The sequence below is a fragment of the Aspergillus viridinutans genome, assembly GCF_018404265.1.
Source record: "Aspergillus viridinutans IFM 47045 DNA, scaffold_1, whole genome shotgun sequence".
Lineage (NCBI taxonomy): Eukaryota > Fungi > Ascomycota > Eurotiomycetes > Eurotiales > Aspergillaceae > Aspergillus > Aspergillus viridinutans.
The window spans coordinates 1,186,739-1,201,559 of NW_025091217.1; the positions used below are offsets into that span (position 1 = coordinate 1,186,739).

The window sequence follows — 14,821 nt, forward strand, 5'->3', positions numbered from 1 at the left end:
GGACATAGGTACGGTAGGTAGGTAGGGGAGTGATCTGTGAGAGGCAGAATGGATGCTTGCGGCAAAGATATCGAGAGTTGCTTTTCCCCGCCCTTTTACCCCGCAGAGACTCAACTGGTCCTACACTCCACGCATCAACGACCTCTAAAGAAAGCAATGTTCAATCACTATGAGTTTTCTCCTTGGCATACTAGAATAACTTGATTGTTTCAAACATGAGATAACCCAGGAATACAACGCGAAACATTGTTCAACGCTGGAGGCCAGTAGGAATCATCTCCGAGCAATCCGCCCGAAGGTGCAGGTGGCTAATGGCTACGAAAATTATTCTGTGTGCACCTTTTCAAGAAACTCCAATAGACAGATTAAAAGGGTATTTCTCTCATGGGTTATTGCTATGACTACCATGGCTCGATCGGCAGATGATAAACACGTACTTCATCCTTGATAATGGCAAACATCCAAAAAGTAATACCCTTGCATAAGTACAGGTGCATGATTCGCCATTTGCATCAGTGGTTTATTTGGTCGATCCTCTAGTCTAATCTCTTGGGAAGTGTCAGAGTCAACTGTCTCATTCCAGTCGAAAAGTTATTTTCTTTGAGAGGCGATGCCCCTGGATTGAGCTAGGTCAAGTGCTCTAGGGAGGAAAATGAGATCCATGGGACAAAACGGCGATGACGAGAGTTGACGTTGCAGGTGTGCCCCGATCAAATCAGCAGCCAGCATTTATACCTACCCATGCAGATGAGTTAAGAAAGTTCAGTACTAGTAGATACCGTAGGTAAGGTAGTTCAAATTTGTATCCCCACCTCAGAGAGAGAGTAGACGGACAGACTGCCAGAAAAGGATKTCAACGTGCCTAGTAGCTATTTTTGTGTAGGGAGAAAAACTATGAAGTAAGAACAAATCCTAGCATAGTAAGGACATAGCAGATCTAGATTCCACAGAAGAGGGACCATGTTTGGGTGGTTTGGGATTAGCACTGCATGGATGTTTAATGAATGCACCGCATCGTCGTCTACCACCTACAATGGATAGATACAGACGAACCAACGCATAATGGCCATTTGAAGAATGACAGAGGGTGGCGGCCAGTGGCTGTTGGGGTAGGTCGTGTGGTCGGAATGATATCCCTTGAGGGGGGAGACATAGTAAGAGAAGCAACCATGTGCAGAGGAGTTGTCCAGGTAGGAGGATTCTGGATGATTGAGCAAGCCTTTCTCATAATGACAGCGAGAGTCAAGTACATTTATTCAAGCAGATAAAATATGAAAACAGTACATAGGCTCCCTTGGATAAACAAACTACTTCTAACTTACCACGACTGGCTTTATAAGTTTATAACCGTACAAAAATAATAACACTAAATAACCATGAGACTGCAATCATGAGATAGATAGACTCCAAAGTAAAGTCAAGAGTCAAGACAATAGCATCGTGCCATCGGCTAGTCTATCACAAGTGGACCGCCTATTTGCTGATCAATCAACTTGAGAAACATCAAACCAATTGTATTGCCTGGATAGAATCGTGTTGAGACTAAGTTTCTCGTCCTATGGGCTTAACCTTGTATGTATTTCTACTTTTTCTAGCAGTAGTAAAATGTGAAAAAGAGGTCGTTTTCCCTCGATAAAGTAAAATAATAGAGAGGGAGACAATATTCAAGTGCTGCGCTGCTGCTGCGTTTTCCCGCTTACAGTCAGAGTGTTTCGTCTTGTTTCGTCTTTCTCTTCGTCTTGTTCCCTTCCACGTTCATCCTCAGCTAACCTCACTTCTTTTCCCCTCTCTTCCAAACCACCTTATCTATTTCCTGACCATCATCAATTCCCTCCGAGTGTTGTCATTTTATTGCTTCAAGTTTCCACACAACATCCAACCTCTGATTGAGTCAATCACCTCTCCTGAGGGTTGACTCTGTCGATCACCCTAGTTTCGCGTTTACACCTCTCCGTCGCGCCATTCCCCGCATAGCCGCTATTCTCCGTCCAATTTCACTCCTCCTTCGACCTTGAATTTTCATCTGACCAAAATTTTCTCTATATCCTTCGCGTTCGGGGCAATCCATCTCCTCTGCTACTTGCTTTGGGAGACACGGTTGTCTCACAACGCCTGTCGTCCTCTGTGAGGTCATCCCTCTTCCTTCTCGCCTGCGTACCTCCGCGACCCAGCCATGGCCCATTAGTCCTGCGGATGCATTCATAACACCGCACGAGGGCACCGGCTCTGCCCGGCAGACGCTCTGCTCGGCTTACTGTACACTCTCGGTTTATTTGGCTCGCTTGATTCTGCCTCGCGCTCTGCACTCACAACACGTCGTCTACGCCGCTCTCGGTCCTCAATTCGGTCAGGTGGACCTTTCAGTATGGCGGGAAATGGCACACCCAGTGCCCAGTTCCTTGCTCCCCCGGCCGTTACTGCCTTACGGCAGGAGGCTCGGGGGATCGACCCGAAATTCCCACCCATGACTCGTTCCCTTAGCGATGATATGCGGGAAGAACGCGAGGAGTTGAAGGAGGCGGCGGAGCAGACCTTGAACGTCATCGTGGATTTGGATCTGGACGGCCGCATCAAATGGGTCAGTCCATCATGGCGTCAAGTGGTGGGGACATCTCCTGAATCGTTAGAAGGCCGAATGATTTCGGATTTCCTGGTCGACAATAAGACTGCCTTCCACGATGCTATTGAATCCATGAAGGAAGACGACTCTCGCAGTCGCTTTATTCGCTTCGGTGTGAGGATGGGCCCCGAGTCGATACTGAAATACTCGCCCGAGCCCCGACCAGTCGATACGGTGACAGAAGAAAGCAGTGAGGGTTCTCAACCGTCGAAGGAAGCAGACAACTACCATGACGTCTTGAGCATGGAAGGGCAGGGCATTATGGTATTTGAGCGGACGCCAGATGGGACCGGCCATGTAGGTTTCCACTCATCCCGACATAACGCGTTGACCCGCAGAATGACAGACTAACGAAGCTCTGATTTTAGACTATGTGGATGCTACGACCTTTCCATCAGCCCCGAGAAGTGACTATTGATCTTCCTCCTCTGTTGGTGGAGTCGTTGGGTGTCGGTGCTGAAGTACTGGCGAACTACTTGACAATTCTCGCTGAGGCTGCGGCGAATGAACCCGATCCCTCGAAGTACCCTGCGCCCAATCCGGTTCTCTGTCGCATTTGCGAGCGTCAGATCACCCCTTGGTGGTTCGAGAAACATTCCGATCTCTGCCTTCAGGAACATCGGGCAGAGATGGACGTTCAGATCGCCCAGGAAAATCTCAACGAGCACCGTCACGCCATCGTGAAAGTCTTAGATGCACTGGAGGCTCGACAAAGCAGGCCTCTGGCGGGAGAAGCGCCTTCCCCGACACCGCAGCCGGAGTATAAAGGACTAGCAATTGGGCCATCACCCGTCGTTTCGGCACCCTCTTCTGGAAATGTTTCAAACTCTAGCTCGGCTCCATGCACTCCCCCACGGTCTCGCGAACATTCAGCTTCGGATGGCGGCCATTCACGCGGTCGGTCATTTGCAATTCGGCGACCGTTCACTCGGATCGTTGAGCTGATTCTCGATTTGTGCGACACAGCTCTCGAAATTAACATGCCCGTGATCAAAGAACCCCGCGGGGACAGCATGGATGATTTCCGGACTCTCTCACCGCAATCCGAATCTCGAATCTCTCAAGTCTTGCAGTGGCAATCTCCCAGTTCCAACACTTTGGAACAGGAGCAAGGTCTCGCTGCTCTAAGCGCTGACACGGAGCAGGTCTGCAAAGCAAAAGTTGACGCAGTTGTCCGCCATCGCAAGATCGTCGAATACGCAGAGCGGATCCGCATTGAGTATACGGTGATGGTGGAAGACTGTATTACAGCTGCCCTTAGTAAGGCTGAACGTATCGCTGCCGGCCAGTTGAGCGATTCGACGTCATCGGAAGACGAGCTCCCGCCTGAAGACGCTGCTGCTCCCTCTGCGACTGCTAATGACAGTAGTACTGCCGTCGCTCCTCCCCTGTCACCGCAGCCTGTCAGCCGGCAGCCAACTCTGTCGACATCTGCATTGACCATGTCTATGCGCAATGCATCCGAACGCTTTCAGTTTCCGCACACCGAACGTAGGTCGTCCTCCTCGGTTGCCGTCTCTACGGGATCAAACAGCCCGATGGAATGCCCTACTCCCCGGTCGCACAGGAGTGCTGCGGGATTATTAGGCACATCTCAACCTTCTCGTCGGGGGCTCTCGATGGTAGATCTCGATGCGGGAGAAATGAGCGATAGCAGTGTGCTTTCCTCTGCTTTTACCGGAGCCGTACGGACTGAATCTCCAGCATCCGACCGGAGCTTGGAGAGAAAACGCAGAAGCTTGGTGCTCCCAGGGTTGTCCAGCTCCCCTCGTCGCCAGCCCTCGCCCGCCAGAATGTCGACCCCTCACTCGCCCTTACGCATGCCCAAACCTCGGCTCTCCAGCGGCGCTGAAAGCCTGCCGTCGCCCATAGTTTCACCTTCCACTCACGCGAGTGAATTAGCGAATTATCACTACCGCCATCATCGACGACAGTCATCAGCGACTTCATCTGACGTGACGAAGCCCCCAGTTTCTCCTCACCTGACATCTGCCAGTCAGCCTCAACCCCGTCCAGCGCCCCCGTCGATCAAAGATTTCGAGATCATCAAACCTATTAGCAAAGGCGCCTTTGGCAGCGTCTATCTGTCCAAGAAGAAGTCGACTGGGGAATACTTCGCAATCAAAGTTCTCAAAAAGGCGGACATGGTTGCCAAAAATCAGGTAACTAATGTCAAAGCTGAACGCGCCATCATGATGTGGCAGGGGGAAAGCGATTTCGTTGCTAAGCTGTATTGGACGTTCTCGAGCAAAGACTATCTCTATCTGGTCATGGAGTATCTGAATGGTGGCGACTGTGCTTCCCTTGTCAAAGTCCTGGGCGGGCTTCCAGAAGACTGGGCCAAGAAGTATATAGCCGAGGTGGTTCTCGGAGTGGAACACCTGCATAGCAGGGGCATTGTCCATCGTGATCTCAAGCCGGACAATCTACTGATCGATCAAAAGGGCCACCTCAAACTGACCGATTTTGGCCTGTCCCGTATGGGCTTGGTCGGACGCCAGAAGCGCGTCCTCAAGAGTTTGAACGAACCAGCGCCCGACCTTTTGAAGCAGGGTCCCTTCCCTCGCGCGACATCTATTGCGTCATCTCGGTCGGCGTCGTTCGATTTTCAGGCCCCTGGTTCACCAGGATCAACACCACTCATGACCCCCGACCTCGCTGGCAGTCTGACCCAGCCATCGTACTTCAGCCTTAACCAGAGCGGTCTCAGCCGCCAACCCTCGCGTCGGGCATCCGGCTACCGCAGTGACAGTGGTGGCAGCGAAAATCTGAGCGCTATATTCCGAAATTTCTCTCTTAACGAGGGCAACGAGACTGCGTCTTCTTTGCCGCCATTTTCCTTACCTGTTCCGGTACCATCATCCAATAACGCAGCCGAAGAAGAGAGCCAGAGTGAAGCCGGCGAGTCTCCCCGCTTGTATCCGCTCCAGCCGACCTTGAGCAACTCGGTACCCTTCAGTACTCCGCCCCAGCAGTCGATGATGCCTCCCCTCATGGCGCTCTTTGACCCCGAAGATCATAACAGACGATTCGTCGGCACTCCGGACTATCTCGCACCGGAGACTATTAATGGACTAGGCCAAGACGAGATGAGCGATTGGTGGTCCTTGGGCTGCATCATGTTCGAGTTTCTCTTCGGTTTCCCCCCTTTCAACGCCGCGACTCCTGACGAAGTGTTCGAGAATATCCTACACCGGAGAATTAACTGGCCAGACGAGGCAGAAGAGCTAGCATCTCAGGAAGCCATCGATCTCATGAACAGACTTATGACTCTAGATCCTCGCGAACGCATCGGAGCCAACGTTGATGACAAATTCCCGAACGGAGGGGCGGAAATTCGCAGCCACCCTTGGTTCTCTGATATCAACTGGGATACTCTGCTGGAGGATAAAGCACAGTTTGTGCCGAACCTTGAGAATCCTGAGGACACCGAGTACTTTGACGCCCGTGGCGCCACTCTACAACCCTTTGCCGAAGAATTAGAGGAAGGGCATTCTTCGCAACCTGTCACAGCAGCAGACCGCCCTCATGACGCGCTGTTCAAAGTTCGCTCGCAGGTCAATTCGATGAAGCGGCCCTTGATGCCTCTCCACATTCCCCCGCATGTCCGTGACTCGCGTAGCAGGAGACTGAGTGAGCCAGCCTTGGCCGATGACTTTGGCAGCTTTTCCTTCAAGAATCTCCCCATGCTCGAGAAGGCCAACAAGGATGTCATCCAGAAGCTGCGCCAGGAGGCTTTGCAGGCCCAACAGCGCCAATACAGTTCTTCCATTGCTCAAGCAATTCCACCAACGCAGGGTTCTGCAGCCCCGTCCGGCCCTTCGCTGGAGGGCAGCCCGTTGCCGATGCCACTACAACGAACCTTGTCTCATAATAAAGGCAGCAACCGACCATCATCGCCTTCCAGCTTGAGCCAAGCTAACTCCTCTCCGAGCCGTCCTTCACAGCCCTCATCCCCGCTTCTTGTGCAATTCAGCACCGGCAACAACCACGAGCGCAGAAAGACGTCAGGATCATCCTCGACGAATTCTCATCAGTCTAGCGGGTCTTTTGCGACCGGCAGTACTGATCAGGGTCGCATGGCAAATATCAAACTAGGCTCATCAGCATCATCTCCCAGTAAAATCGGTCGAGGAGCGACACACTCGCCGGATAAAACACCTTCGGGCCAACGACAGGGCAGTATCCCAACAGCCCGAGCGAGATCGCAAACGATCGGATCCCAAGATGGAGAATTATCGTCCTCTCTCGCAAAGGAATCGTATGTCGCTGGTCATTACAAGCGCCGCAGTCAATTGTTTGACATATCACCTTCCTCGTCAGACAATGAGGACCCTCGTACGAAAGCTTTGCTCAAAGTCCAGCGCCGTCGTCAGAGCTCAAGACGCCTGTCCCAGATCAACATTCTTGACGGTCCATTCTTCCGGCCTTTGGATGTGCTTATATGTGAAGATCATCCGGTTTCTAGGATAGTGATGGAACGCTTGTTTGAGAAACTACGCTGTCGCACAATCACCGCGGTGAATGGTGCAGAGGCGATGCGCTACGCCCTGAGTGAAGTCCAGTTCGATATCATCATGACCGAGTTCAAGCTACCCCAGGTGAACGGAGCAGATCTCGCCCGCATGGTACGCGAAACACGCAGTGCCAATCGGCATACGCCAATCATTGCGGTGACTGGATATCTGAAGGATTTACCTGAAACACATCATTTCGACGCGCTGATTCAGAAGCCCCCAACCTTGACCAAACTCACCGAGGCTTTGTGTAAGTTCTGTCAGTGGAAACCTCCACCGAAGGATCTTAGCCCCTCTCAGCCCTTCGCTGGCCAGCCATCCGCGCTTCGTCACGCTGCTCTCGCCACCAATGCAGATCAAAGCCCTAGCTCGACAACATCTTCTGGCTTCGCAGTCGTACCTTCAAGCTCGTACCGAGGCTCGAGCCGGGAGGATTCTATCGGTAGTAGCTACTTCGGGGATATGGATTCCATCAAGGCCGAGGAGGCTCCTGTGGTTGTGAGTCGCCCCAACGACGAGTGGATGTCCAGCCAAACAGAAGGACTGGGCATCTCGGACGATTTAGCTCCCAAAGGTGCGACGGATTCCGAGTCTTATCCTAGCTCCAATGCAGTTCCATTTCCGCATTTACTCCATGCCGCTTCAGCTCCCGCTGCCATGGAGCCAACCGGAAAGGCGACACCTCGCAAAAAACGCTCCGGCGAGTCCATCCGCGCCAAGAGACAGTCGTTGGAAAACAAGCGCTACGAGTGCGCCGAGTCTGGCGATGACGAAGATGAGGAGCTTGGAAACGCGCATGTGCGCACGCCTAGCTCGAAATCTAGGTCCCACCGACCGGGTTCTAAGTTGGGGGTAGAGATGATGAGGACCAACAGCCGGGGCAGTGTGGTCAGCGGCAGCGAAGAACTGCTGAGAAAGGAGCGCGAGGCATTGGAAAGGGGCAAGAATGGAGAGTCTGAGAACGCGATTGAGAGCGGGGAGGAGCCGACCTCGTCGTCTCCAAGCACCTGTGATGTGGAGGACAGGTTCGACAAACTGCAGATCTCCGACAACACAATACTGGAGAGACCCGAAGAGGAAATCAGCCCGAGAGACTCGCCATTACCACAGGGTACAGATCTGGGCTCAACCTCGTCTGCAGCGACACGGCTGAAGAGACCGTCCTGCTCGCAACGCGATACGGGGGTCACCGAGATTTACAGAGGGACTGCCAGCCAGCCTTCCGCCGCAACAAAGGCTGGCGCGGAAACTCTCAAGAAGGGCCAAGTCACTCCTCCGATTATCATTTCCAAGGAAGACGAACCCGGCGCCTCCGCGATGATCCTAAACACACCATCACCCAGAATGTCAAAGGGCAATTTAGGCACCGATGCCGACAATGATTATGATCAGTCTGCCGACTCCGAAGCCACGCCTCGACCTCAACATACCCCTTCCCCAAATTTAGATCTCGATCATACCCCGCGACCATCTGAGCGATAGAACCGCGGCAATGCCAGTGTCTGGATAGAACAAATAGAAATTACGCTTTCTTGACAGTTCTCTACATGGCAAGGCATTGCATTCCAATCTGCCTTACGATGGCGCATCCTCTTTGCATCGCCAAAGACCTGTTTCAATATGCATCTACACTTGTCAAATTATCCTCTCCTGTCAAGAGTGTCATTTTGCCTCTCGTGACTTGATTTTCGTCTTTCTTTCTTTTGCTTTTTATCTGGTTTGTCAAGGCTAAGCGGGTGTTGGGGGGTTTGTCATCTCACCATGTGACCATTGTTTCGTTACATTCCTTGGGCTTTTCCATTCATCTCTTTTACCACCAACTTGCATCACTTACGATCTCAGCATCTCTTTTGTACGATTTTCCTTGCTTCTTTCTTCAGAACAAATTGTGTACTTAGGGCTCAACAAAAGCAGATCCACAGCTTTTGGAGGTGCGGGAATTCATCCGTCGACTCGAGACTCGGACGTGCTCAACGTGCTCAAGTAAGCTGTAATTACGGCAGCGCATTTGGATGTATGCTCGAGATAGATGCTTTATTTATCTTATGCCACAGTCTGGGTGGGAAATTGTATATCTGTATATGTAGATACATGTAAAGTCTAATAAATCACAAAGAAAGCAACATGATAGTTCAAGTACTTGGATGAAACCGACATCAAGCCCATTTCACATCCAAAGCGAACGAACACTCCGGACATACCTCGTTCGACGGGTTTCCGATTGGATAGAAAATCGTATTACAAAAAGGATAGACTGTATTCACAGGTCGAGAAAAGAAGATCCAGGGAGATGCCGGATAAGATGCGGTATGTGCTGGACATGAGCAGGTAGTGACGAGTGATCTAAATGGGAAGGGTATATAGCTGTGGTGTGATCAATGTCCCGTCGGCTGCCGGTTGATAGTGGTACCCCGGTCCTCTGTCGAGCGAGCAGAGGGCGACACGGTGCGGATCTGCGACAGCGCCGGGCCGATGTCAGACCGCCCCTGTTCCATCATGTCCTCTTGCTCGTGGACGGGGTGTGTGCGATGGCGGAAGAACCGGTTGCGGCTGATGGAGGAGATGCTGTGGCCGCCGTGAGAGTCGGTAGAGCGGCGGCCGTCGGAACCGGTGGCTGCGGGGACGCTGCGGTTGGAGTTGGAGGTGCGGATCTTGGACAACGAGGCGCGGCTCCTGCGCTCTTCCTCTTCCTCCTCCTCTACTTCCTGGATGCGCCGTTCGTCGTTCTCGCGGTTCGCAATGCGGACGACTTCGTCAACGTAGCGGCCGCGGCCTTCAAAGACATCGCCCATGACATCCATGGAGGAGATGTCGCGCATGCCGAGTGAGAAGTCGACGTGTTTGCGGGAGATGGATTCGCCACGAGCGCGCGCGGCAGCGGTGTTCATCCCTTTGCGGAGGATCGAGGGGTGGCGAATGGCAGTGCCGGTGCCGGTGCCTGGCTGGTCGTGGTACTCCTTTTCGCGGAGAGGTGTAGCTGGGGGCCGGCCGTCGCTGGTGCCGGGTGGGGGAGCGAATTGCTGGTTGTGGCCGTTGTAGCGAACGTGAACGGGGAAGTCGAGGCTCGCGCCCTGGAGGTTCATGCGTGGGCCCTCGATGCCAATCTCCTGCAGGGCGATCATGAGCATGCAGATAAACTTGTTACGACGTTGCAGACGCAGGCCTTCATTCTGCCAGTTGGATTTGTAGAAAAAGACGACGTTGAGAGTAACGGAGAAGTTTTCGGTGACCTGGCGCATTTCGGTGAGGATGTTGGTCTGGAACTCGCGCTTTTCGCTGCGGACAAACTCCAGCAGGCGTTGGCGCAGCGCGTCGATCTGTTCGAGCGTCGTGCCGTATTTGATCACGATGGGGACCGCTTCGGCGAGAGCGCCCGAGCGGCGTTGGTTCAGGATGAAGAGAGTATTGAGATAACTGTTGGGCGCCTGGACGACGTGGCCCTGCATCTTCTTGAATTCAGTATACAGGAGGGAAATCTGCTTGACAAAGTAGTCATCACCAAGACCAGCATCTCCGGCGTTACCGTAAATTGTGACACGGTCTCCCACGTCGAAGGGGTGCTTGACGAAAACGAAAATGACTGATTGGAGAAACTCCTGAGCAGTGGAGGAGAACAGCCAGGACAATGCAAGGACACTGGAGCCTGCAGAGGTAAGAACACCAGCGGCCGATGTGGAAATCAGCGACAAGAAGACAATGAGTGCGATGACGATGACGAAGAACTCCAGCACATTGTCGAGTCTCGATACGACCGAATCGAGATCTTTCAAAGATGCGGTGATCGATTTACGCTCCCGTCCGATCTCCACGCAGACTGCTTCTAGCTCTTCCATGGAGATATCGCCATTCATATCCTTGTCGAACATGGTGAATGCGGCCTCGGCTTCCTCGTTGTTGTCGAATGCCTCTTTCAAATCCCCGGAAAACACGGTTTCAAACCCATCTCGCACAAAAGTGCGGTAGAGCCGTCTGGCCAGGGCCTGACAGCCGGTAGTCGTGCGCAGCAAAGTCAAAACAACCTGGTAGGGGTGGCTGCTGCTCGTAGCCTTGCGGCCGGTGAAATCAGCCGCGACTGCACCCGCGACGTCCGTGACTCGATTCATGGCGCCCTTGGCAATACGCTGCGCCTTTCCGGCATATTGCAGGGGAACGCGCAACGGCGTCTTGGTGCCGCTGCCACTCTGATCATTTTTCTCCTCGAATTCGTCATCATCAGCCTCGAGCTTTGCTTTGGAAAAGTCATACAGCTTGGTAAGACTGCCAATCTGGAACTTGTTGATTTCAATTCGATCGGCATAGGTGCGCAAGTGGAAGCTGATGGCGATGAGCTGAATGATAACCTTTTCGATAAGGTTCAAGATGGTCCAGACGAAAATGGAGATGATGATCTTGTTGACAGTGTTTTCCCAGCTGCGGGTGGCGGAATTCCCATCAACGTGGTGATTCTTCATGGTAGGCAAGAACGAAATTTCAACACCCAACCACCAGAAGAAGAGTGTCGCATGAAGCTCCAACTGCTTAGCCAAGTCACGCCATTTTTTCGCATTGTTTGTGAAGATACTCGCAAGCAATCCCACAGGGATGGGGATGAATTTAGCCACGATCTAGTTCGAGTTAATGATCTTTCCAAGAAAAGAGTTGAATAAGAAAGATACGTACTCTACCGGCCCAAAGCGTCAACCAGACAATCTCCAGCCAGACGGAGAACCAAAGCAGAGAAACGCCTCCAACATTGGCATCAGGAAAGGCCAAAGCCCCAACAAGCAAGGGAATGAGAAAGATCAGAACAAGCGGGATGATATAGGTGATATAGCGAATGATGAAGCTCGACTCATGAACCTTCTTAATGAACTTGGAAATCTTCGTATTTGGGTTTTCAGGCGGGTTATAGACGGCAGCCTTCTCGTGCAGTGGATTTGTGGCTTCGTCGAATTCATCGATATTGCGAGCGCGATGCGAACGAATTCGCGAGATGGACTCCGCCTTGCTTCCCTTTTCCGTGTCGTCATGGGTCGAACGAGATGCGACACGCTCCGCCTCGAGCAAAGCCAGGTCATCATCTAGACGCAGCGATCGTTCTCGCGCGGCCGAAGGTGAGCGCAAGGGTAATCTTTGGGTGTCGTCATAGGAGGTGTCAACCCTGAGGTGATTGTTGTTACTGGCGGCAGAGCCATCATGGATATATGTGCCGTCATCGGAAGGGGAGACGTCAACATCATCCACCCTCTCTTTTCTTTTTTCTTCTGTATATCTAGGAGCAGGGTGCTCCTCGACGGGGGTGGACATACTAGCACCAGGCTAGATATAAATACGGGGGAGAGCTTGTAAAAACAAGTCGATTAAGCTGAAAGCAAAGTTAGAATCATGGATTATAGACGAAAGCAGTAGTAGATGGTCTGGAATCAATAAGTGACCATATAAATGAGCGATAGCGGATTCTTGAGAATGAACAGAAGAGAAAGGATGATGAAAGAGCAGAAAGCAAAGGAGAGTGATGAGACCAACCAAGAGCAATGGGGAAGCCAAACGGGGCAGTCCCTTGAGAGACGGGGAATTAATTCAAGCAAGACGTATGCAGGTACGATTGAGGATAGAGAGTACCTCATGAAATAATATGAGTATAATTGAAAGTGCAGAAAGAGATAAGATGAGATGAGATATGCCTGCCAAAGAATGACAAGCGGCAAGAAAGAGAGCGGATCGCAGGACAAGAATAGGAGAGAGGAGTTAAACAAGTCGCCGACCAGCCAGCATCATATGTAGAGAGAAAAGAAAAAGAGCGAGAAGGAGCTTTTTTAATCTACTTGACAAGCGACGGAATTGAGGAGAAACGGCGATCAGGCGGGAAGACCCAGAGGAGACGAGCTCAAGTCAGAGATTTTCAAGTCCAGGCCTTTTCTCGGTTGATTCAAGGTTGCGGGTTGCCTCCGCCAGAATGATCTGATTCGATACATGAAGAGATCTATCTGTGTGCTCTTGTCTCTATATCAGACCGTGGTGGGAGTTATTTTGGGTGAGTGGTCCCTGGACCCATAAAAGATAGGGATTCGTGGACCCATACATAGTACATGGCGATGGGTCTTCGCCCTCTTGGAAACAATGATCGTAGAATCCGAATAGATCAATCTACTTCGTCCTGTGTCAATTTTCTCATCGTACACTGCCAGAAAGAGGACTATCTCCATATTGTCTCATAACTAATATAATCACAGTGATAGCTGTGCAATATCTCTAGGTACCAGCATCATGTAAGGGCGGAATAACTATCTTCAATCTCGTCCATGCAATGAAGTGGCCACCGCCAAGCAACGCCATCGACGCCACATCAGGCACTTGTGGTCTCCCATTCGAGACACTTGGTGGGGCAATTAGAGAGACTGCTCTGGTGGGAAATGACGATACCAGGCCCAGTTTTCATAACAAATCATCGCCAATGGAGAATGTGTTAGAATTCTAGCATAAAAGCTCAGGTGTTTTAGTTTATAGAGTATGAGAAGCTATATCTTCAGTAATAAATATCTATACCTACAATGAATGTTATGAGGTATGCACATCAGCCACGGAGTACTCTGTCTGTACTTATGTACAAACTGAAGATAAGCAGATGCTCCACCCTCAAGGAAAGCCACCCACAACAAAGTTTGTTTTAATGCAGGGCTGCACGCCTCATAATTATTATTACTGGGCTAAGACCCTCACAGCATGGATTGTGCGACGTCCAGACATTTATTAGGCTGCTTGCTGAAGCACTGTCCAGACATCTATGTATCATAACCATATTTCTTTTGCTCAGAAATATACCTGGTAAAGTGCAACGAATGAGCAGGTGCAATCTCTACTTCCCCGACGCCTTTGACATCATTTCCATTGACGTGGCTCACCCCGCCCTTCCGAGGATCTACAGACATTTGTCTACAGAGTATGTACGGAGTGGACTTGGTTGAATTGCTCGGTCAGCACTCCATATACTATACTGTACTGCTCAGGTAGTTGGCTCGAATTGTTTGGTTGTCATTATCGTCCGGAGTAGTTCATCACATGTTGGACAGATGACTCGGAGTACACCTTGCTTGGAAGAACTGTAAAGCAATAAAGCTGGCCTATGCTCTCCATACAACTTTCGCTTTGAATCAGCGACTATCCTGTATCCCGAGAAGGATGGAAGTGATGCAGGCTTCCTCGGTCTCAGGGATTAGGAGGAACTCCTACAGAACCAAGAACTACCCGGAAGACCTCTTTAGCCATGGGGCAGACCATTAAGTCAGTAATGCCATGAACTCCTTCTGCACACCTTATTGAAGTCCAGAGATACTTTAGTAAGTTTTGGTCTTTGCTTATACTAAACCCCGGGGAGCTCCTCACTCAGTAGGACGTGTAATATTCTATCTACTGATCCCCACATTCCATTAGGAAAGCAACACGTGGTAAGAAGGTACTGTAAAACGTTCAGAGACACCATGACAAACTCTAGCTATAAGTTCAGAGGTTGCCTGATGCATCCATGGGGTGTCTCATATGAGGCGTTTATAACCCATAAACGAACAAAGCTCTGGGCTCAGTAAGGTACCTTAGGATCCTCGCGCAAACCAGTTAACAGCAAAGACAAGCGCTGATTGGCTACTCATGGTGTTGTTGATTGTTGACAGTGTTCCACTCGCAACGGGTAGGCGCAAACCATCAGGGC

General features: G+C 51.2%; 2 protein-coding genes across 2 annotated transcripts; one reads left to right on the forward strand and one right to left on the reverse strand.

The window, feature by feature from the left end:
* Positions 1-2,365: 2,365 nt before the first annotated feature.
* Aspvir_000324 (protein kinase RIM15) lies at positions 2,366-8,619 on the forward strand (the record flags this gene model as incomplete). Its single annotated transcript, XM_043265461.1, has 2 exons — positions 2,366-2,917; positions 3,019-8,619. The coding sequence occupies 2 exons, from the start codon at positions 2,366-2,368 to the stop codon at positions 8,617-8,619; spliced, it is 6,153 nt and encodes a 2,050-aa protein (XP_043121396.1).
* Positions 8,620-9,512: 893 nt separating this feature from the next.
* Positions 9,513-12,423, reverse strand: Aspvir_000325 (Mechanosensitive ion channel family; the record flags this gene model as incomplete). Its single annotated transcript, XM_043265462.1, has 2 exons — positions 9,513-11,741; positions 11,797-12,423. The coding sequence occupies 2 exons, from the start codon at positions 12,421-12,423 to the stop codon at positions 9,513-9,515; spliced, it is 2,856 nt and encodes a 951-aa protein (XP_043121397.1).
* Positions 12,424-14,821: the final 2,398 nt, after the last annotated feature.